The 21,165-nt window shown below is 53.4% G+C and overlaps 3 protein-coding genes across 4 annotated transcripts; 2 read left to right on the top strand and 1 right to left on the bottom strand.

Annotated features, from left to right (window-relative positions):
• Positions 1-543: 543 nt before the first annotated feature.
• VPS51 (VPS51 subunit of GARP complex) lies at positions 544-14,023 on the top strand. The gene is made up of 10 exons (XM_004383748.2): positions 544-900; positions 1,358-1,487; positions 9,666-9,812; positions 9,917-10,136; positions 10,358-11,075; positions 11,489-11,704; positions 11,892-12,110; positions 12,555-12,676; positions 12,767-12,854; positions 13,702-14,023. The coding sequence occupies exons 1-10, from the start codon at positions 673-675 to the stop codon at positions 13,960-13,962; spliced, it is 2,349 nt and encodes a 782-aa protein (XP_004383805.1). The 5' UTR covers positions 544-672; the 3' UTR covers positions 13,963-14,023.
• A 187-nt stretch (positions 14,024-14,210) lies between these two features.
• TM7SF2 (transmembrane 7 superfamily member 2) lies at positions 14,211-18,767 on the top strand. Of its 2 annotated transcripts, XM_004383747.2 has the most exons (10): positions 14,211-14,379; positions 14,819-15,015; positions 15,117-15,171; positions 15,472-15,666; positions 15,746-15,849; positions 17,279-17,398; positions 17,488-17,656; positions 17,903-17,983; positions 18,068-18,190; positions 18,453-18,767. In XM_004383747.2, exons 1-10 carry the CDS (start codon positions 14,331-14,333, stop codon positions 18,611-18,613), a joined length of 1,254 nt encoding a protein of 417 aa, XP_004383804.1. In that variant the 5' UTR covers positions 14,211-14,330; the 3' UTR covers positions 18,614-18,767. The 2 variants fall into 2 exon arrangements, with proteins under 2 accessions (XP_004383804.1, XP_012413150.1); XM_012557696.2 differs by lacking the exon at positions 17,903-17,983.
• Positions 18,768-18,951: 184 nt separating this feature from the next.
• ZNHIT2 (zinc finger HIT-type containing 2) lies at positions 18,952-20,373 on the bottom strand. The gene has a single exon (XM_004383746.3). It carries the CDS (start codon positions 20,203-20,205, stop codon positions 18,991-18,993), a length of 1,215 nt encoding a protein of 404 aa, XP_004383803.1. The 5' UTR covers positions 20,206-20,373; the 3' UTR covers positions 18,952-18,990.
• Between the last annotated feature and the right edge of the window lie 792 nt (positions 20,374-21,165).

Below are 21,165 nucleotides of genomic sequence, written 5' to 3'. Positions count from 1 at the left end.
TCTAAGCATGGTGTAACAGGAGCTCTCAAACTTAAGTGTGCACGAGAACTACGTGAGGTCTTCTGTAAAAGAAGCTAGGTCTGGGGGGAGCCCAGAGTCTGCTTATAATGCGCCACAGGTAATTCCGAAGGCAATTCTGGTGCACGTCAGAGGACCCGGCCTTGAGAAACACTATTCTAGGGGCGTGATGCCTGGTACTTGTACCTGCAGTTAATCCTCGTAGCTCCCCTGTGATGTATTTACCCCCATTTTACAAACGGGGAAAACTAAACCGCTGCCCAGGTAACGAGGCAGAGGCAGGATTCCTAGCATATTCTCTTTGGCTCCATGGCCCAGGCTCTATCTACTGCATCTGGGGACATATTCCGGGGGCTGTGGCTGCGGGGCTGCAGGATGGGAGAGCCGCGACCCGCCGTCGTTCTAAAAGGGAAGCAAACTGAGGCAGTTGCTACAAAATCCTTCCACCCGGAAAACTGGCGGAACGCAGCGCTCTCTCGGAACCTCTTCGCTCGAGGAGGCCAGGCGCAAGGGAACTCTAGTCTCGAAGAACCCAGGGCTTCAAGGGGACGTTTCAACTGAAGGACTGCCTCGTTTCAACAACTTTATGTCTCCCGGAAGTGCCTCCTCCCGGTCCCTTTCCCAACCTCACGCCCGCGGGCTGCAGCTGGAGCGATGGCGACGGCGGCGGCCTCCGGGCTGGGCCCGGGGTCTGGACCGGGGGACTCCCCGGAGGGTCCTGAACCGGAGGCACCGGAGAGGCGGCGGAAGGCGCACGGGATGCTGAAGCTATACTACGGCCTGTCGGAGGGGGAGACGGCAGGGCGACCTCCAGGGTCGGACCCCCTGGACCCGATAGATCTCAACGGAGCGCACTTCGACCCGGAAATGTATCTGGACAAGGTGTGGAGGGACCCAGGGTCCCGATATATTGCATCCCTAGAACATGCCTCCGATTGTATTGCGGGGCGGGCAGGAGGGGAGCAGGATTTGGACCCGGGGAGGACGACCCTCATCCAGGGAGTAGTGGCAGAGCTGGAGTCTCAGGTGGCGTGGGCAGGTTTGGACAGGTCTGAGGTATCCTGGGTTGATGTGTTGATAGGGCCGGGCTAGGGGCGTGGTCAGGCGCCGACAGGCGCTGGGCTGGGCATCAACAGAGTTTGAGGATTTCAAAGGCAAACACACACCGAATGTTGAACCTGGTAATACCTGAGCCGTGCCGCTTACAGGCCCCGTGTCTGGTATTCCTAATAGGGGTGAGTTCAGGGTTTTTTCTTGCACTGAAAGTGCCAGTTAGAGGCAAGGCCTGGGGACATGTGTGCCCCCTGACCGGAAAAACTAACCATCCGACTTCCTCCAGCTGCGTAGGGAGTGCCCCCTGGCCCAGCTGATGGACAGTGAGACGGACATGGTGCGGCAGATACGGGCTCTAGACAGCGACATGCAGACCTTGGTCTATGAGAACTACAACAAGTTCATCTCAGCCACAGGTGACCCCACCGGGATGCACCCTCTCATCAGCACACGGCCCCCAGTTCCTCCCCTTCCCCGGTGTTGGGAGAAGCAGCAGGGGATTTAGGGGGAGGAAAGCCAGATTCCAGTCTTGCACTGACATGAATCTGCTTTCACGTGCTCCTCTCTGAGCTTTTATAGGGGTAAGAGTTGCCTGCAGAGGGTTGCTTTGAGGACCAAAGGGGAGAAAAGATAACATGAAAATTTTAAATGAAAGTAATTTATCGAAAGCACTTAAAATAATTCATTATACCAAGGAAGCCCCAGTAAAGATTAGTTTTTCTTGTTAGTGGTAGCTCTCTTCTCTGGCCCAGGCCTTCCTTGAGGGTGATCTGATCTTGTCTCTTTTTACTTTTTTAAATTAATCAAAGAGACAGAAAGTTTATGTCATTAAGGGACACAAAGACCATATGAAGTTTTTTTTTTTTTTCCTTTATTCTCTGTTCAAGACTGTACTAGAAAATATTCAGCTATCACCCACACTGATTTCTGTTTTCTGTTGGTGAGGGACCTAGCCCCAGGGCACCTGAACATTAAACTGTCAGGAAAAGGACTGAGAACCAAGCCTTGGGGCATCCCAGCATTCAGTGAAGAGGAGGAAGATCTTACAAAGGGAACAAGCAGCCAGGCAGTTTGAGGACAACCAGGAGCATGGGTTTCTTAGAAGTAAATGACCAAGAAAGTAGAATTGATCACCTGGGCGTAATAGTAATGAGAATAATGTACCATGGAGTGCTAATTGATGATGCAAAAGACAAAGAAAACTGCAGAGGCGAAGCCCTCTGGAAGGAGAGAAGGGATGGAGCAGAACATAGGTGGAGGGGTTGGCTTTAGCAGTGGGCTGAGAGCTCATCCACTGTAGTAGGAGGCGAAGCAGAGTGGACAGAGAGGCAGGTGGGTAGATGTGGTGGAGTTTAACTAGGGACCTTCCAGAACATGTGAAGGAATTTTACCTTTATCCATAGAGCATTAAGACAATCAAGTGTTTAGGCAGATAAATGATGTGGTTGGATTAGTGTTTTGAAAAGATCCTTCTGGCTGCAGTGGGAGGGGTGGACTGGAGAGGTGGCAGGAGTGAGGCTATTTCAGTGGTCCAAGCCAGAGATCACCAGGATAGAAGTGGTAGAGAGGGACAATGATGGTGCAGACTGAGAGGTGTTTAAGGGCACCATGAACAGGACTTGGTATTGGGGAGCTTTGGCTGTAAAGTATGACTCTAGGTTTCTGCTTGAGCACTGGATGATAGGCATGGTGCTCAAAAACTGCAAGAGGGTCAGGTATGGGTGTAAGGATATAATGAGCTAGGTTTTCGTTGTTGTTTTCCTTACAGGGGGAACATGGCATGAAATGAGCCTGGAGGTATCTGTGGGACCAGATCATGAAGGCCCTTGTAGACCACAAGAAGGATATAGGATGAGAGCTCTAGAGATTGATGTCAGATCTCAAGTTAGAAGGAACTTTGGGGGATCTAGTTCAACCCGTATGTCTTAGTCATCTAGTGCTGCTCTAACAGAAACACCACGAGTGGATGGCTTTAACAAAGAGAAGTTTATTCTCTCACAGTCCAGTAGGCAAGAAGTGCAAATTCAGGACATCAGCTCCAGGGGAATGCTTTCTCTGTCGGCTCTAGAGGAAGGACGCCCTCTGCTCCTGGCACTGCTTTCTTGGTGGTGTTAGGTTCCCATGTGTCTCTGCTCACTTCTCTCTTTTATATCTCAAGAGAGATTGGCTTAAGACACTATCCAATCTTGTAGACATCATTAGTATAACCTCATCATAGTCATAGAGTTTACAACGCATAAGGAGATCACATCAGATTACACAATCATACAGTACAGGGAATCATGACCTACCCAAGTTGACAGATATTTGGGGGGGACACAGTTCAATCCATGACACCATAACTATTCTTTTGTCAGAGTGTTTCTAAAGAGTGGTCTTCCGGCTCATGCTGGAGGTTCAACAAGTTCATCTAGGGGCAAGAACTCAGAACTTGAAGTTATGGGAGCTAGGTTTTAAGGTGCTTGGAACCATGCAAAAGAAGCTGACAAGAAAACATGCATATGTAGATCTGGAACTCAGATGAGAGGTCTGGCTTGGAGGGATAAGCCTAGAAGTCAGCTGCAGAGAGGAAGTGAGTGTAAAGGAAAGTGTGAATGGGATTGCCCAAGTAGGGGACAGAGCCAGAGCAAAGGAGAGAGCACGGGACAGAGCCTTGAAAAGTGCCTGTGTTGTTGGCTCTGTGGAAGGGGATGAGTCTGCAATAGAGACAGAAGTGGTTGGAGAGGGAGTGCGGTGTCGGCATGAATATACATTCTTTCAACTGATGCATTCATTCATTAGCTAATCAACATTTGATTGCCTGTGTGTGCTAGGCACTGTTCTAGGCACAGAGATATAGCAATGAATAAGACAGTTCTCAGCTGTCATGGAACAAACATTCTAGAGAAAGAGACAGATAATAAGATTAGATCATTTCACTTTTGACAAGTGCTGTGGAGAAAATAAGACGGGATAATACATTAGAGAGGAGGTAGTGAGGACAGTTTTGGAAAGTGTGGCACAGAAAGGCAACACCTGAGGAGGTGACACCTGAGAAGGTGCCAATTAAGGTGAGAGACAAGGAGTTGGCCATGGGAGGATCTGGGGACAGAGTGGCCCAGGCCAAGGAAACAGCCTATGCAAAGACCCTGGGAAAGCTATATGACTGAGCAAGGTAAACAAAAATAATGGGTATGAGGGGAGCAGGGCCTGACCACAAAGAACCTAGGCCAGGATCACCAAACTTTCTGTAAGGGACCAGATTGTAAACACTTTAGGTTTTGTGAGCCTTCTCGTCTCTGTTGCAACTATTCAACTTTGCCATGTAGCCTGAAAACATCCACAGACAATATGTAAATGAACAAGCATGGCTGTTTTTCAGTAAAACTTCATTTACAAAGATAGGCAGCAAGATTCCAGGGTCACATCAACAAAAATGGCAGAGTAAATACCTCTGAAAATTCTCTCCTCTGTAAAATCATCGAAAAAAACTGGAGGAAATTACCATAATCAACTTTTCAAGAACTCTAGGAATTAACCAAATGCTTACAGCAACCAGGGGAGGATTTATTAAAAAACAAAACAAATAGCTGAATCTTGGTAAGCATAGTGGGTTCTGTGGTATCTTAACTTGCCCTAGTACCATTCCCTGCTCTCCAGCTCCGTAGTAGACTTGAAAAATAATAGCCTGTATTTTGGGTACTAGAGGGAGCAAAACGGAGCTGGAGTTCTTTCAAAAATCTCATGTCGAAAGAATTGTCATTGTTTGACCTGTCTGTTCGTTCCCTGGAAGACTCCACTGGAAAGGCTTGTCTTTATTTGACCTGACTTGGAGCTTGCCCAGTGCTAAAAGAGAGAAAAGAGGACATAACATTTGAAGAAATAATGACTGAAAACTTTCCAAATCTGATGAAAAATAATCTAGACATCCAAGAAGCTCAACAAACTCCAAGCAGGATAAAGAATCCATACCTAGACACACTATATTCAAAGTGTAAGGAGACAAAGAATCTTGAAAGCATTGAGAGAGAAATGACTCATCATGTGCAAGGGAACCTCCATAAAACCGGCAGTGGACTTCTCATCAGAAACGATGGAGGTCAGAAAGCAGTGGGATGACATACCCAAAGTAGTCAAAAAAAAATTGTCCACCAAGAATTCTATCTCAGCCAAACTGTCCTTCAAAAATGAAAGAGTTGACAGATGTTTTGGTGTGTATATTTTCACCACAGTTAAAAAAATGAAGGCGAAATTAGGCCATAAACCTCAATAAATTTAAAAGAGTTGAAATCATGTAAAGTATGTTCTCCATCCACAGTGGAATAAAATTAGAAATCAGTAACAGAAAGAAGTTTGAGAAAATCACAAATATGTGGAAATTAAACAACACACTCTTCAATAACCAATGAATGAAGAGGAAATCACAAGGGAAATTAGAAATACCTTGAGATGAATGAAAATGAAAACAACATACCAGATTTATGGATGCAGCTAAATCAGTGTTCCGAGGGAAATTTATAGCTGTAAATACCTACATTAAGAAAGAATAAAGATCTAAAATCAATAACTACCACTCTCATAAACTAGAAAAAAAAGAGCAGACTAAATCTAAAGCAAGCAGGAAGAAATAAAAAAGATTATAGCAAAATAAAGCATAAAAGAATGGAGAAAATCAACAAAACCAAAAGTTGGTTCTTTGAAAAGATCAACAAAATTGACAAACCTTTAACTAGACTGAACACGAAAGAAAGGACTCAAATCACTAAAATGAGAAATGAAAGAGGACATTACCACCAGCCTTACAGTAATCAAAAGGATTATAAGAGAATATTACGAACAGTTGGATTAGAAAGGAAGAAGTAAAACTCTGTCTATTTGCAGATGACATGATCTTATGTATAGAAAACCCTAACAAATCTACAAAAAAAAACAAGCTATTAGAGCCAATAAACAAGTTCAGCAAGGTTGCAGGATACATGATTAATATACAAAAGTCAGTTGCGTTTCTTTACCCTAGCAATGAGCAATCTAAAGATGAAATTAAGAAAGCAGTTTCGTTTACAGTTGCATCAAAAAGAATAAAATACGTAGGGATATCTTTTTAAAAGAAGTACAAGACTTGTATGCTGAAATCATTGAAAGAAAGAAGGCCCAAATAAATGGAAAGACATCGCATGTTCGGATGACCTAACATTGTTAATGTGGCAGTGCTCCCCAAACTGATCTACAAATTCAAAACAATTCTTATAAAAATTCCAGTTGTTTTGTTTATTTGTTGTTGCAGAAACTGAAAAGCTGATCTTGAAATGTATGTGGAAATGCAAGGGACCCAGAATAGCCAAAACAATCTTGAAAAAGAACAAAGTTAGTGGATTTACACTTCCCAATTTCAAAACTTATACAAAGCTACGGTAATCAAGACTGTGGTGCTGGCATAAGGATAGCCATCTAGATTAGTGAGTAGAATTGAGAGTCCAAAAATAAACTCATACATCTATGGCCAGTTAAGTTTTGATAAGGATACCAAGACCAATGGGGAAAGACTAATCTTATCAACAATATGGTGCTTGGACAACTGGATAACCACATGCAAAATAATGAATTTGGATCCCTACCTCACACCATATATAAAAACTAACTCAAAATGGATCAGAGACCTAAGTGTAAGAGCTAAAACCATAAAACCCTTAGAAAACAGGTGTAAATCTTTGTAACTTTGGACTAGGTAACAGTTTCTTAAATGTGACATGAAAAGCACAACCTAAGGAAAAAAATAGATCAGTTGGACTTGATCAGAATTCAAAACCTGTGCTTCAAAGGGTACTATCAAGAAAGTGAAAAGACAACCCTCAGAATGGGAGAAAATATTTCCAAATCATGTATCTGATAAGGGTCTAGTATCCAGAGAGACCCTATAAGACAGAGTAGAACTGCCCCGTAGGGTTTGCAAGGCTATAAATCTTTACAGCAGACTGCCACATCTTTCTCCCTGCAGAGTGGCAAGTGGGTTCAAACTGCCCACCTTTCGGTTAGCAGCCGAGCACTTTAACCACGGTGCCATCAGGGCTCCATCATAAATGGTTAACTTCATGAGTTTCCCAAAGGGAATGCACAGATGTAATGCGCATCCAGATTAAGAAACAGCATGACCAGCAGGCCCCCTCAAGCCTTCCAGTTACCACCCCAGGGTTGCCAGTGTCCTAACTTCTAACACCATAGATCAGTAAAACAGATTAGTCACCCTGCTTTTAAGGAGGTACAGTTTAGTCTGTATTAATCATGTGGATATACTTTATTTTTTACATGATGCAACTTTTATTTCTAATTTAATGGCCTTGTGACTGCAGTCAGCAACATTAACACTAGTATCAGGGTTTCTTTTACTCTAATTTAGTAACTTAGTTTTGGGATTTTACCCTTTGGAAGCCAGATCCAGGTTGCCTTGGGCTAGCGTATAAGTGTCATGGGCTTGAACACCCTCTGCAAAAAGATCCTGCTCTCCTGACTGTAGCATTTGGCAGAACTGGAAGGAGGTGGTGTCACAGGTTGAAAGGCTTGTAAGCAAAAGCAAGAATTCACCGGGAGAGCATGAAATGCCCGTAAGCTTCCAAGCCTGTGCGTGTCCTCCAGGTGATATTAGCCCACCATCCTTGTAGGCCCCTCGGCTTCAGTCCTTGCCTTTGTTCAGCTTTTGTTCAGTTTGTCACTGCATAGCACTGTTCTTGAATTGGCATTCTTTTTAAAGTCATCATTTTCCAGTGAAATACCAGTGACTTCAACCAGTGGCCCCAAAGCACGAGCGCAATATACGTATCGTATGACTATTTTTTGGTAACCATCCTCTCTGAAGTCTGGTGAATGCTCATGTCCCACAGACTGTGTTGTTAATACGGGAAGTTCATTTTGCTTGTCCTAACATGCTCTTTTTATATCCCAAAGGTGATTGGCTTAAAACACACCCTACACTGATACGGCCTCTTAACGTAACAAAACCCGTTCTCAAATGGGATTATAACCACAGGTATGAGTTAGGATTTACAGCCCATATTTTTGGGGGACACAGCTCAGTCCATAGCACTGACCAACACTAAGTTACCAAACTTTTCCATCTTTGACAATCTGAGAGGTGAAAAGTGATATTTCAGTATAGTTTTTTTTTTTTTTTAAATTTGTGGTAGAATACACATAACACAACATTCATCATCTTAACCATTTTAAAGTATACAATTTGGTGATGTTAAGTACATTCACAAGGTTGTGCAACCGTCACCACTGTTTAATTCCATAACTTTCATCACTCCAAACAGAAGCCCTGTGCCTATTATGCAGTCACTGTCTATCTCGTAGTCTGAATTCAGTTTCTCTTGTGAGTGAAGTTGAGCATCTTTTGATATGTTTAGGAGCCATTGATTCACTTTTCTGTGAACTGCCAGCCTGTTGATGTCCTTTTCCTGTCTTGTTTAGAGTTGTTCTTTCTCATCGTGATTTACAGGGGTTCTCTCCATGCCTGGGGGCAGTAGCCCCGTGTGATTTGACTTGCAGTAATTTTTTTTCTTTAGTTTGTGTTGTGATTTAGCTTATGGTGGTTTTAACAGAGCAGACAATTTTATTCATCTCTTTGATGACTTGTGAGTTTGAGGGCTTTCTAAGCAAGACCTTTACACCCCTAATAATATTTTAAAAGTCTCCCTTCTTTTGTGTGGTTTTGTTTTTAAACTGTGTCTAAACCTTTGATCCATCTACCTTGTGTGAGTGTGTATCGTAAGGTATGAGGTCTGGATCCAACTTATTTTCAGCTGGCTTCCCTGTTGTCCCAACACCATTCATGAAGTAATTCATCTTTCCCCCCATACTTGAAATATTGCCTTTATCATCATGTTACATGCTTTTGTTTCTGGATTTTTTTTTTTTTTTAACTCTCTATTCTGTTCAGTTGGTCTCTTAATTGTCCATGTACCAGTGTCATACATTTAAAATTATTGTAGCTTTATCATGCTTTCTGTCTTGGTAAGGCTATCTCCGCTTGCTGCTTTTCACTTTCAGAATTGTCCTGTGTATTCTTAGTTTCTATCTGAACATTAACTTATATTTTTCCAAAAATGATCTCTTAAAATTTTACTGGAATCAAGTTAGCTTTCTAGAGAGAATTGACATCTTTGTGATGCTGGGCTTCCTATCCAGGAACACAGCATGCCTTCCCACTTATTCAGGCCTTCTAGTATGTTCCTTAGAAACCCTGGTGGTAGTGGTTAAGAGCTACAGCTGCTAACCAAAAGGTCAACAGTTCGAATCCACCAGGCGCTTTCTGGAAACCCTATGGGGCAGTTCTGCTATGTCCTGTAGGGTTGCTATGAGTTCCAGTGATTCAGCGGCAACGGGTTAGTATGTTCTTTAGTTAACTTACATGAAATTTCTGCATATAAATATTGAACATCTTAAATTTATTGCTAGGTATTTTGCGACCCTCGAGGAGCGGGCTTTCGCCTGTTTGTGAATGTGGAGGGGTGGGAATGAGCTTTGGATCACATCTCAAGCTGAGTGCCGCCCCTGCATGCCGCACCCACCCGCTCCCACAAGGCATCTCCTTTTCCTTCTCCTGGCCCTTGCCCTCCCAGACACCATCCGGAAGATGAAGAACGATTTCCGGAAGATGGAGGACGAGATGGACCGGCTGGCGAACAATATGGCCGTGATCACGGACTTCAGTGCGCGCATCAGCGCAACGCTGCAGGACTGCCACGAGCGCATCACCAAGCTGGCAGGTGGGCTCCGCCCCGTGCCGCCAGTCCCGCTCTGCCCAGGCCTTGTTCTAAAGTGGGCCATCCGCGGGGCTTTGGGGCTAACACCCCACCTCCCACACCCCCAGGGGTCCACGCGCTGCTGCGGAAGCTGCAGTTCCTCTTCGAGCTGCCCTCGCGCCTCACCAAGTGCGTGGAGCTGGGCGCCTACGGGCAGGCGGTGCGCTACCAGGGCCGCGCGCGGGCCGTGCTGCAGCAGTACCAGCACCTGCCCTCCTTCCGCGCCATCCAGGATGACTGCCAGGTCATCACGGCTCGCCTGGCCCAGCAGCTCCGGCAGCGCTTCAGGTAGGCATGCCCTTGGCCCTCAGCGTAGCCCACCTCCGGGCTCCTAGCCACCCGGGCCTCGGAGCCCCACCCACACCGGGCTCCCGCCCCCACCTGCGTGTCTTTCAGCAGCAGTCGCCCTGCCCAGGGCTTTCCTGTCCCCACCATCTTCCGCCTTCCTCACCCAGCCTCTCAGCTGTCCCCTCGGGGCCCCTGCCCCTAACTGCCATCTCTGGCTGCAGGGAGGGTGGCTCGGGTGCCCCTGAGCAGGCCGAGTGCGTGGAGCTGCTGCTGGCCCTGGGCGAGCCGGCCGAGGAGCTTTGCGAGGAGTTCTTGGTGCACGCCCGAGGGCGGCTGGAGGACGAACTGCGGAGCCTGGAGGCTGAGCTGGGGCCCTCTCCACCAGCGCCCGACATCTTAGAGTTCACCGACCGCGGGGGCAGCGGCTTCGTGGGCGGCCTCTGCCAGGTGGCGGCGGCCTACCAGGAGCTGTTTGCGGCCCAGGGCTCGGCTGGGGCCGAGAAGCTGGCAGCCTTCGCCCGCGAGCTGGGCGGCCGGTACTTTGCACTGGTGGAGCGGCGGCTGGCGCAGGAGCAGGGTGGCGGTGACAACTCGCTGCTGGTGCGGGCGCTGGACCGCTTCCACCGGCGCCTGCGGGCACCCGGGGCCCTGCTGGCTGCCGCAGGGCTCGCCGAGGCGGCCACGGAGATTGTGGAGCGGGTGGCCCGTGAGCGCCTGGGTCACCACCTGCAGGGCCTGCGGGCTGCCTTCCTGGGCTGCCTGACCGATGTGCGCCAGGCGCTGGCTGCGCCCCGCCTGACTGGGAAGGAAGGTCCAGGCCTGGCCGAGTTGCTGGCCAACGTGGCCAGCTCCGTCTTGAGCCACATCAAGGCCTCGCTGGCTGCCGTGCACCTCTTCACTGCCAAGGAGGTGTCCTTCTCCAACAAGCCCTACTTCCGGGTATGGCCTGCCTCTGGGCACTCTTTATACATCCTGCAGGTGGCCCTCAGCACCCTTTACCATACTGGGGGGCTGGGAACAGGCAGTCCAGGGCCCTGCCTCAGGCACTCTGGCTGTGGTTTCCGGCTCTCCTGAGGAAGGTGGACACAGACTAGCTGAGCAGGGTTGGGAAGGCTTTGAGGGGTATCTGCAGCCGGGCTGAGAACAAGAGGGAGACAGGATCCTCGGTGCCAGCTCTGTCCCTTCTGTCCCCCTACCCCCAGCCCCACAGTAGGGAGCTACTCTGAGGTCCTGGCATGCAGGGTGAGACTGCTTGTGTTGAGGGGCAGGGTACTTAGGGCCCTGCAGAGGGTCACCAGCAGCCCCTGCCTGGAAGAAGGGGCCTGCTGTGTATCGGCCCCTCCTCCTCACAGGGCGAGTTCTGCAGCCAGGGCGTCCGGGAGGGCCTCATCGTGGGCTTCATCCACTCCATGTGCCAGACGGCTCAGAGCTTCTGCGACAGCCCTGGGGAGAAGGGGGGCGCCACACCACCTGCGCTGCTCCTGCTGCTCTCGCGCCTCTGCCTGGACTACGAGACAGCCACCATCTCCTACATCCTCACCCTCACCGATGAACAGTTTCTGGTGCAGGTACCCGCCAGCTCCAAAACCGACTCTTGGGGGGCAGGGATGGTGGTGCTCTCAGGCCCAGACCGTCAGACCCGCTGCCTGTGCCAACCCCAACCTCCACCTCGCCCAGTCCTGGCCCTGCTGGTTGGCGGTGACCCCAGGCTGCCCCCAGGCCCACAGCCCTCTGCCCTCTGCCTCCCTGGCTCAGGACCAGTCTCCAGTGACACCCGTGAGCGTGCTGTGTGCGGAGGCCAGGGAGACGGCCCGGCGGCTGCTGACCCACTATGTGAAGGTGCAGGGCCTGGTCATATCACAGATGCTGCGTAAGAGCGTGGAGACGCGGGACTGGCTCAGCACCCTGGAGCCACGGAACGTGCGTGCCGTCATGAAGCGGGTGGTGGAGGACACGACGGCTATCGACGTGCAGGTGCTGCCTAGGCTGGCCGCCGGACCCTGACACAGACTGGGGGCACGGGGGGCCACCCTCTGAGGCTCAAGGCATTCAAGAAAGCAGGGGCAGGGCAGTGCCAGCATCCATGGCCTTATTCCTCCTGAGTCCTGGGTGGTGGCATCATTGCCTCAATTTTCCCTTGAGGAAGCTGAGGCCCAGAGTTGCCCCAGAAGCCGGGGCAGGGCTGGGTCTGAAGATTGGGCCTTGGTATTGACTCTGTGTTCCACCTTTGTCATACTCCATGGTGTCTATAGTGACAGGGTACCAACTAGGTACTAGGCCTAGTGGTGATGACCCTGAGATTCTTGTAGCAAATAAGTAGGTAACTTAGGGCATGCTGGGCCTGCTTCTCCAGGGCACCTGGTGTGCTGGAGGTCCCCCATGCCCTGGTCTCCCTGCAGTGCCCCCTTTTACCACCAGGTGGGGCTCCTGTATGAGGAGGGTGTTCGCAAGGCCCAGAGCAGCGACTCCAGCAAGCGGACCTTCTCTGTTTACAGCAGCTCTAGGCAGCAGGGCCGCTACGCGCCCAGCTATACACCCAGGTCTGGCCATGTGGTCGGGACACCCGGGGGGAGTGGGCAGAAGAGGATGAGGGTGCAGGGGGGGCTCTGATTCCTTGTGTTTCCCTCCAGTGCCCCAATGGACACCAACCTCTTGAGCAACATTCAGAAGCTGTTCTCTGAACGCATTGACGTGTTCAGCCCAGTGGAATTCAACAAGGTCCGAGGCCCCAGTGACTCTGCCTTCCCGGGATCCTGGGGAAGGGTGACTGGAGAAGCCCTAGGGCCCAGTCTTGGCCCAGCTGGGTGTGACCCTGGCCCTCCAGTCCGTTTCTCAGCTTCCCCAGGGCTGTTTCTAGGAGTACGTGGTGATCCAGCAACCCACCCTTTCCCATATCTGATCACCCCAGCATCCCACAGCCCCTTCCCCTGACCTTGGTGTGCTCCCAGCTGGCTCAGGGTGCTGACCTAGTATACGTCTTTTGCTCTGTCTTTGTACCCACAGTAAGGAGCCCTGGTGGCGCAGTGGTTAAGCATTCGGCTGCTAACCGAAAGGTCGGTGGTTTGAACCCACCAGCCACTCTGTAGGAGAAAGATGTGGTAGTCTGCTACCATAAAGGTTACAGCCTTGAAAACCCTATGGGGCAGTTCTGCTCTGTCCTTTAGGGTCATTATGAGTCAGAATCGACTCATCGGCAACGGAGTGTACCCACAGTAGTCCTGGGTCCTTCCCAGGGCTTCCTAGTCACACTGTGGTCTCTGCTGCTCCTGACCCTAAGCTCAGGGACCTGGTCTTTCTCTCCTTCTGACTAATGGCCCTCATGTCAGTGCCGACTCCCATCTCTGCCTGAGTGCTGGGCCCCATCCATCTCCTTCCCTCAAGATGATGGTGCTAACCCCATATCCTTCCCTCTTACTGCGTCCTGGGACTTTGTACCCCAGTCCCTGCTTCTGCCACCTTACGTTGCCCTGGCCACTGCCCAGAACTTGGCTGCCCCTTCCCGCAGGATCCCGCCCTCTCCTACCACCTGCTGTCACTGAGCTGCATGCCGGTGTCCCTCCTGCAGGTGTCAGTGCTGACCGGCATCATCAAGATCAGTCTGAAGACGCTGCTGGAGTGCGTGCGGCTGCGCACTTTTGGGCGCTTCGGGCTGCAGCAGGTGCAGGTGGACTGCCACTTCCTGCAGCTCTACCTGTGGCGCTTCGTGGCCGACGAGGAGCTCGTGCACCTGCTGCTGGACGAAGTGGTGGCCTCGGCAGCCCTGCGCTGCCCGGACCCAGTGCCCATGGAGCCCAGCGTTGTCGAGGTCATCTGCGAGCGCGGCTAGTCGCTCGGACCCATCCCACCCGTCCCCTGACCTGCCCAATCAGAGACCCACCTAATAAAGATGCGGTGCCCCCCTTACGGCTCTTGCTTTTTTTCTGCCAGGGGCAGGGCTTTGGGGGTTACGGAGCGCAGCGTCGGGCCCGCCCCCGAGAGCCGATTGGCTGGTCGGCTGGGCCCAGGATGGGCAGGAGGCCGGCCCATTTAAAGGCCTCGGCGCAAGCCGGCCATGGTCTGACTAAGCCGAGACAGGTGCAGGCGCCCTGGACTTGGTCCTCGGCGCCTCCACGCCCATCTCCCGGGGGGTGGGGTGGGCTGTTTTTCCCTGCCAGGCATTGTGAGGGTCCCGCCACCGCCGGCGGAGTGGAGACCATGGCCCCTCACGGCCCTCGAGCCCCGCTGGAATTCGGGGGGCCGCTGGGTAATGAGGCAGAAGAGGGGGCTGGGGCAGGGCTTAGCGAGGGGTGACTGCTGGCGGAGCAGGGGCTGTGGAGGGTAGGGCGGGTAAGACCCAGGGATGGAGGGCTTGCGGGGTACCGGCGGCAGGGGAAGGGTATCTGGAGAGGGAGAGCTGAGCTCTGAGCGGGACCCGTTCTGGGGGCTGCAGCTCGGTGGTTTGTGGAGTGGGGGACTGGGAGGAGTAGGGGGAGACGGAGGAAGGTTTTCGAGGGGGCCTGGGGACGGAGGACCAAGATGGAAGTCAGGGAAGGGGAGTGAGAGGCAGGGGGACCTTGCGGGACAAGTCTAAGAACGGAATCTGGAGGCAGGCGATGAGAATGCTCAGGGTGCCTGTGGAGGTCGAGGGGGAGCAGGAGCCGACGCCCAACGCGATCGTCTTTTTCCTTATCTCCCCGCTCCAGGCGCTGCGGCGCTGATGCTGCTGCTCCCTGCCACCATGTTCTACTTGCTCCTGGTGGCCCGCTCGGGGCCGGCGCGCCTCCTGGGCCCGCCCCCTTACCTGCCGGGGCTCCAGGCGCTGTGGAGCCCGCGGGCGCTGCTGCTGTGTCTCGCCTGGCTCGGCCTACAGGCGGCGCTCTACCTACTGCCGGCGCGCAAGGTGTGGGCTCCGCTCGTGAACGCGCGGTGGGGGGGATAGTCGGGGTAGGAGCTCGGCTAGAAGGCACCACAACCCTTATTAGAGGCCCTCTGTGCCCGCAGGTGGCCGAGGGGCAGGAGTTGAAGGACAAGAGTCGCCTGCAGTACCCCATTAACGGTGCCTGGAGGACGGGCCCTTGCGCGGGGGTTGTGCTGGTGGGAGTGGGGCCTTACCCCTAGGGGGGATCCCTGGAAATTAGCACCCCACCCCACCAAGCACAGCCCGGAGATGCTCCTTGCCCCTCTCCACACCTCTTTTTCCTCCGCAACACCCCATTTGCTGCTCCTCTAGCCCCATGCAGTGACTGGGTGACTCTCTAAAGGCCAAGATGGCAGCCGAATGGCTCGGGGTGAGGTCTGTGTGTGTTGGGGGGAGCGGAGGTGCGCAGCCCCCAGGGCTCACTGTGTGCTGTCTCAGGCTTCCAGGCCCTGGTACTGACAGCCCTGTTAGCAGGGCTGGGGGTGTTAGCCGGTCTGCCCCTGGCGGCGCTCCCAGAAATGCTCCTGCCCTTGGCGTTTGCCGCCACCCTCATCGCCTTCGTCTTCAGCCTCCTTCTCTATCTGAAGTCCCAGGTAGCTCCTGCCTCGGCCCTGGCACCCGGGGGGAGCTCAGGTGAGAGGGGTCCCAGTGGAGCGTGGATGGAGGCCCATGGGGGCGCCCGCCTGCACGTTCACCCTCTCCTATTCTCCAGGCAATCCCATTTACGACTTTTTCATGGGACGGGAGCTCAACCCGCGCATCTGTTTCTTGGACTTCAAATATTTCTGCGAACTGCGGCCTGGCCTCATCGGCTGGGTATGCTGGGCTTGTCTGAGCGGCTGGGCCAGGGGATGGATGGGAAAGGGAAGTGCTTGGGCAGGTCGGGGCCAAAACGGTGCTAACATTAATCATTCATTCATTCCACAAATATTTGTTGAGTCCACCATTTGCCCTCAGCATGCTCTGGGTAATGGCAGACAAGAGAAAAAAAAGGTACATACAGAAGATTAAAAAAAATAAAATCTGTCCTCATGGAACCTATATTCTAGGTGAGGAAGACAAAAAATAAGTAAAATATATATATAGCATGTCAGGGTGTGATAAGTATAATAAAAAATACCGTAGACAGGGGAAAGAGAGCAAGTGTGATTTTAAAATAAAGCAGTCGAGCACAGACTATGTCCGGGGAGGAGGGAGTGGTCACTTGCTGCTTGGTGGGTCATGGCAGAGCAGAAGCGAGAACTGAAACCTCCGTCACTGGCGACCTTGACAACATTCCAACCGTGTTCTTTGGCTGTCATCGCCCAGGCTGGATTTTGGCTAAGGTTTCCCAAAAGCCTCTAGGGCAAGGTCTTTCATATCACCCGGAAAATGACCTCATCCGGGGCTGGGAGGAGCCAGGCACCCATCCTGGATCTGGATCCTGGCCTGACCTTGGGCCTCCAAGGTGGTTTCCTCATCTGTGAATAAGGTAAAACGAGCTTTTTCCTAAAATGACTGTGAAGATTAGAAAGGTAATCTAATGACAGCACCAAGCCACCCCCCGCCCGCCACCCCAAAGGAAAAAAAACAAACCTGTTGCCATCGAGTCACTTCTGAGTGACCTTACAGAGTAGAACTGCCCCACAGGGTTTCCAAGGAGTGGCTGGTGGATTCGAACTGCTGACCTTCTGGTTAGCAGCCGAACAGTTTACTACACTACAGGGATCTGCACCAAGCCCGGTGCCATAAGCCCAGTGCCACTAAATGCAGGTGCTCAGTGCAGGCTGGCTCCCAGCCAACTATCCCTGAGCACTGACCATGTGCCAGAGACACACTGCTTAGTGCTTCCCTCGCATTATGTCATTTAGTCCTCAGACAGCTCCAAGAAGCAAACACATCATGATCCCCGTTTTCTACATGGGGACACATTAGACTTTGGAGAGGGTAAGTGACCTGTCCAAGTGGTGAAGCTGAGATTCAAGGCCAAGTCTGTCCTAACTCTGGAGCCCAATTGTCCAACTCCTCTCCCAGAGGACACCCTATAGAACAGGGCGAGACAAAATGGGCTGGGAGCACCTGCAGAGGCGGCCACTGCAGTCCCTGTGACCCAGGTACAAAACCTGGACACATTTAATGAAGGGCTGGAGAGTGAATGACTGACAGCTGAGAGAAGGAGCGAGGCTGGCCGCTGCCCCGCCCAGGTGCTGCCACCTCTGTGTATCCAGGCTGGGGTCAGACTGTCCTGTCTCCCCCACCCCCTCAGGTCCTCATCAACCTGGCCCTGCTGGTTCAAGAGGCAGAGCTGCGGGGCAGTCCCTCATTGGCCATGTGGTTGGTCAATGGCTTCCAGCTACTCTATGTGGGTGATGCTCTTTGGCACGAGGTGAGGCTGGACTAGCCAGGGGTGGCAGGGGAGGGTGTCAGAGGACCTCATGGGGATTAAGCTGAGGTATCTGGGTCCTGTCCCTGCAGGAGGCCGTCCTTACCACCATGGACATCACACATGATGGGTTTGGCTTCATGCTGGTCTTTGGGGACTTAGCCTGGGTACCCTTCACCTACAGCCTGCAGGCCCAGTTCCTGGTGCACCATCCACAGGCCCTGGGGCTGCCCATGGCCTCCACCATCTGCCTCATCAACGGTCAGTCAGGAAGGGGAGCAGGCTGGGCCCACCATTCCCCTCCCCCTTTCATTCATTGTTCAGCACCCAATGGGGAGACATTAAGTCTCAAGTGCTTCTCTAAAGCCAGGGGCTGGGTCCTGGGTCTCCAGGCCAGCTGCATCTGGGCTGGAAACAAGAGTGGGTGTATGGTCAGGGTCAGACAGAGGCTATGACCCTGGACCCTGACCACTCTTCCCCTTCCCTTCCCCCTCCCTCCCCCAACAGCTATTGGTTACTACATCTTCCGTGGGGCCAATTCCCAGAAAAACACCTTCCGAAAGAATCCTTCTGACCCCAGAGTGGCTGGTGAGCTGGGGCTCTAGGGTGCCATGGGTGAGGCAGGGAATTTGGGCTTCTTGGGAGCACCCACCACTACCTGTCTCTCCCCAGACCTCGAGACCATCTCTACAGCCACGGGGCGGCAGCTGCTGGTGTCTGGGTGGTGGGGTATGGTCCGCCATCCCAACTACCTTGGAGACCTCATCATGGCTCTGGCCTGGTCCCTGCCCTGCGGTGAGTGGGCTGGGTGGGTACAGGGTGGGTGTGAGGGCCAGAAGTACAGTGGGGACCACAGGATGCCTCATCTGGGTATAGTCAGGAGTCTGGGGATGGACCCAGCATGTGGCTAGGGCACAGGCTTCTGTGCCAGCCTGGCACTGCCAGGGCCTTGCCGCATGCCCTGGACAACGCCTTATAACTTTGTGAGCCCTAGGGTGTGGAAACCCTTTGAACTGGAGGGCTTGCTGGGTGGTCACGGAGCCCATCCTCCCCACAGGGGCTTCCCACTTGCTGCCCTACTTCTACCTCCTCTACTTCACTTCGCTGCTGGTGCACCGGGAGGCACATGATGAGCGGCAGTGCCTGCAGAAGTATGGTTTGGCCTGGCATGAGTACTGCCGGCGTGTGCCTTACCGCATCGTGCCCTACATCTACTGAGGTGGCACACCCACTCCAGATCAGGGCAGATGCCCACCCATCCACCAGCACCAGGAGCCGGGACACACCCTACCCTCCCTGAGCTCCACCAGTGCCAAGGGAGGTGGGGACGAAAAGCCTCAGAGAAGAGGTGGTTTGGAGCAAGGAGAAAAATGGAGCCAGTGTCCAAAAAAAGGAAGTTGAGGGGGCAGCACTGCTCTTCCTCTGTGGATAAATGTCTGGATCCCTTGGTGTGGCTTCTCTCCCATTCTGGGGCTGGGGTGTTTATAACCAGCTGGGGAGAGACCGATGTGGTTTGTGGGCCTGAGAGTCTGGAGTTAAGTGGGGGCAACAAGGCAGACCAGTCACAGCTTTATTAACGACAAAGGGTCCCCAGTTCAGCCAGGGAGCTCCTCAATGAGAGTTCTCGGGGCAGGTGGCATGGGGCCTCCCCAGAGCCGCTCCACCTCCCCAGTGAGGGCTGCCATCTCCTCAGCCGCCACAGCATGAGCTCGGTGAGTCCTGGCGCAGTCTAGGGCCAGGGGTGTGAGGGCCGCCTCGTTTTCGTTGGTCCAGGCCAGCAGGAACTGGCACTTCTTCCGGGCCCGGTACAGGCGATCTCGCTCTTCCGCAGCCATGGTCCGTTTGCGGGCCCGGCCCAGGATCTGCGCCAGGTGCCCCAGTGCTGCCAGCGTGTAGCCTTTCTGGCTGGCTGGGCCCTCGCCCAGCAGGATGCGGGCGGTCTCCTGCATGGCGCCGCGTGTGCCCAGGGGCCCAGGCGGGTGCTCACCCGTCTCCAGCGCGTGGACTGCGGCCAGCAGGGCTTCCTCGGCAGAGGCGAAGACTTGCTGGGCGCCCAAGGCCCCCGAAACGCCGAGCAGCGTGGCACAGAAGTCGGAGAGCAGCGCATCGTCGCCGCCATGATACAGGGCGAGGGTGTGCGCGTAAGCGAACAGCACGTTGGGCAGCTGGAAGCGCACGAGCGGCGAGGCCGGGCCGCGGCTCAGACTGGCCAGCGCGGGGATGCGGGCGGGAACTGAGGGCGCGCCCACCCCCGGGGCGTCTTCGAGAACAGGCTCAGCGGCCTCGGGCTCCGCGGCGGCGGCAGCATCCTTCGCGGGTTCCAGCGGGGTCCTCGCAAGGGCAGGCTCCAACTCCGCGGCGTCACTGCCGGGCGCGTCATCCAGCTCCTGAAGAAGCCGCGGCTCGGCCCCGCGGGCCCACCACCACGGCTGCCACGGGGGCAGCAGCCGCCCGGCCTCGCCGCGACTCAGCAGCTGTTCGAAGGCCGCCTTCTCGGCCGGGCTCAGCCGCTCCCAGAGGCCTGAGAGGCCGCCAGGCGCCGGGCCAGGGGTGAGGCCTGCTTCCTCGGGCTCATCCTCGGTCTCGCGTTGCTGACGCAGGCGGCGTAGTGCGCTTGCCAGGCGGCTGGGCGAGGCGGTACGGCCTCGGAGCTCGCCCAGCACCTGGTCGCGGTAAAAGTCTTCGGCGCAGGTCCCATGTGCCCGGTAACAGCGCAGGGAACAGTAAGGCACATTACAGCGCGGGCAGGTGTAGCGCGCTGCCTGGGCCTCCCCGACTGGGCAGAAACCACAGGGCCGTGCCGGCTCCATGGCAACTAGCGCCACTAGCCAACCGCGAACGCACAAGGCCGCTAGTTCTTCGGTTACTTCCGGCGCTTCTTCGGTTACTTCCGTCTCTTTGCAGGGGCGAACGAACGCTTAGCCAAAGCTCACCCGAGGACTTTCGGCAATTCCCGCCCACACTCGGGAACCAAACCTCACCCCTCTCTCAAGCGGCGAGTGGGCAGGCGCAGAAGCCGGGCGTGACGTACAAGCTCCGCCCCTTACAGCGGAGCTTAGAGAAGAAAACGCATCTGGTGGGCGCCCCGCCGGTACTAGCTCGGCGGCTAGTGGTTGCGCCGAAACGTGGCCCTCCCCCCCCCCCGCCCCCATGATTGCCTGAAAATATAAAGCTACCCTTGTAATGGGGCACTGATGGCTCAGTAGTTGAGAGCTATGGCTATTGACAAAAAAAGGTCGGCAGTTCGAATCTACCAGCTGCTCCTTGAAAACCCTATTGGGGCCGTTCTACTCTGCCCTATAGGGTCGCTCGCTGTGAGTCGTAATCGACTGGATGGCAATGGGTTTTCGTTTTTCTGGTTACCTTTGTGATGCTATAAAGTACTGTGGCCAAAACCAATCTTCGCTAAGCACCTACTCTGGGCCATTAATTGTGCCAGGCCTATGGGAGATTAAGATGAGATGCGGCCAGTCTACTAAGGCATAAAGACAAAGGGGCCACTACAAAGAAAGGCCCAGATGGGGCACCTGAGCCCAGCCTGAATGTGTCGGGGGCATCTCCTCTCTTCAGCGAAAAGCAACATTTAACAAGTATCTGAGCTCCTGTTTGATTCTCTTCTAAACTCGCCCCTTCTTTTCTGTCTTCTCATTAAATATCACAATTGTTCACCCAGCTGCACTTATTAAGTGCACTCCATACTGGGTACCAAGAATGTAATGGGGAGCAAAACGAGATGGGGCCCCTGCCCAAATAGAGCTTATAGGAGAGTG

The sequence above is a fragment of the Trichechus manatus genome, unplaced genomic scaffold (genome assembly GCF_000243295.1).
Source record: "Trichechus manatus latirostris isolate Lorelei unplaced genomic scaffold, TriManLat1.0 scaffold00113, whole genome shotgun sequence".
Classification (NCBI taxonomy): Eukaryota; Metazoa; Chordata; class Mammalia; order Sirenia; family Trichechidae; genus Trichechus; species Trichechus manatus.
Note: the sequence above shows the minus strand (reverse complement) of the source record. Positions and strands in the feature narration are given on the sequence as shown.

Excerpts from the sequence above, each read along its gene's own strand:
- VPS51 (XM_004383748.2), top strand. The coding sequence starts at position 673 with ATGGCGACGGCGGCGGCCTCCGGGCTGGGCCCGGGGTCTGGACCGGGG. Across the intron at positions 9,813-9,916 it reads GCGCATCACCAAGCTGGCAG|GGGTCCACGCGCTGCTGCGG; the intron begins GTGGGCTCCGCC and ends CCACACCCCCAG. Across the intron at positions 10,137-10,357 it reads CAGCTCCGGCAGCGCTTCAG|GGAGGGTGGCTCGGGTGCCC; the intron begins GTAGGCATGCCC and ends CTCTGGCTGCAG.
- TM7SF2 (XM_004383747.2), top strand. The coding sequence starts at position 14,331 with ATGGCCCCTCACGGCCCTCGAGCCCCGCTGGAATTCGGGGGGCCGCTG. Across the intron at positions 14,380-14,818 it reads GGAATTCGGGGGGCCGCTGG|GCGCTGCGGCGCTGATGCTG; the intron begins GTAATGAGGCAG and ends TCCCCGCTCCAG. Across the intron at positions 15,172-15,471 it reads CCTGCAGTACCCCATTAACG|GCTTCCAGGCCCTGGTACTG; the intron begins GTGCCTGGAGGA and ends GTGCTGTCTCAG.
- ZNHIT2 (XM_004383746.3), bottom strand. The coding sequence starts at position 20,205 with ATGGAGCCGGCACGGCCCTGTGGTTTCTGCCCAGTCGGGGAGGCCCAG.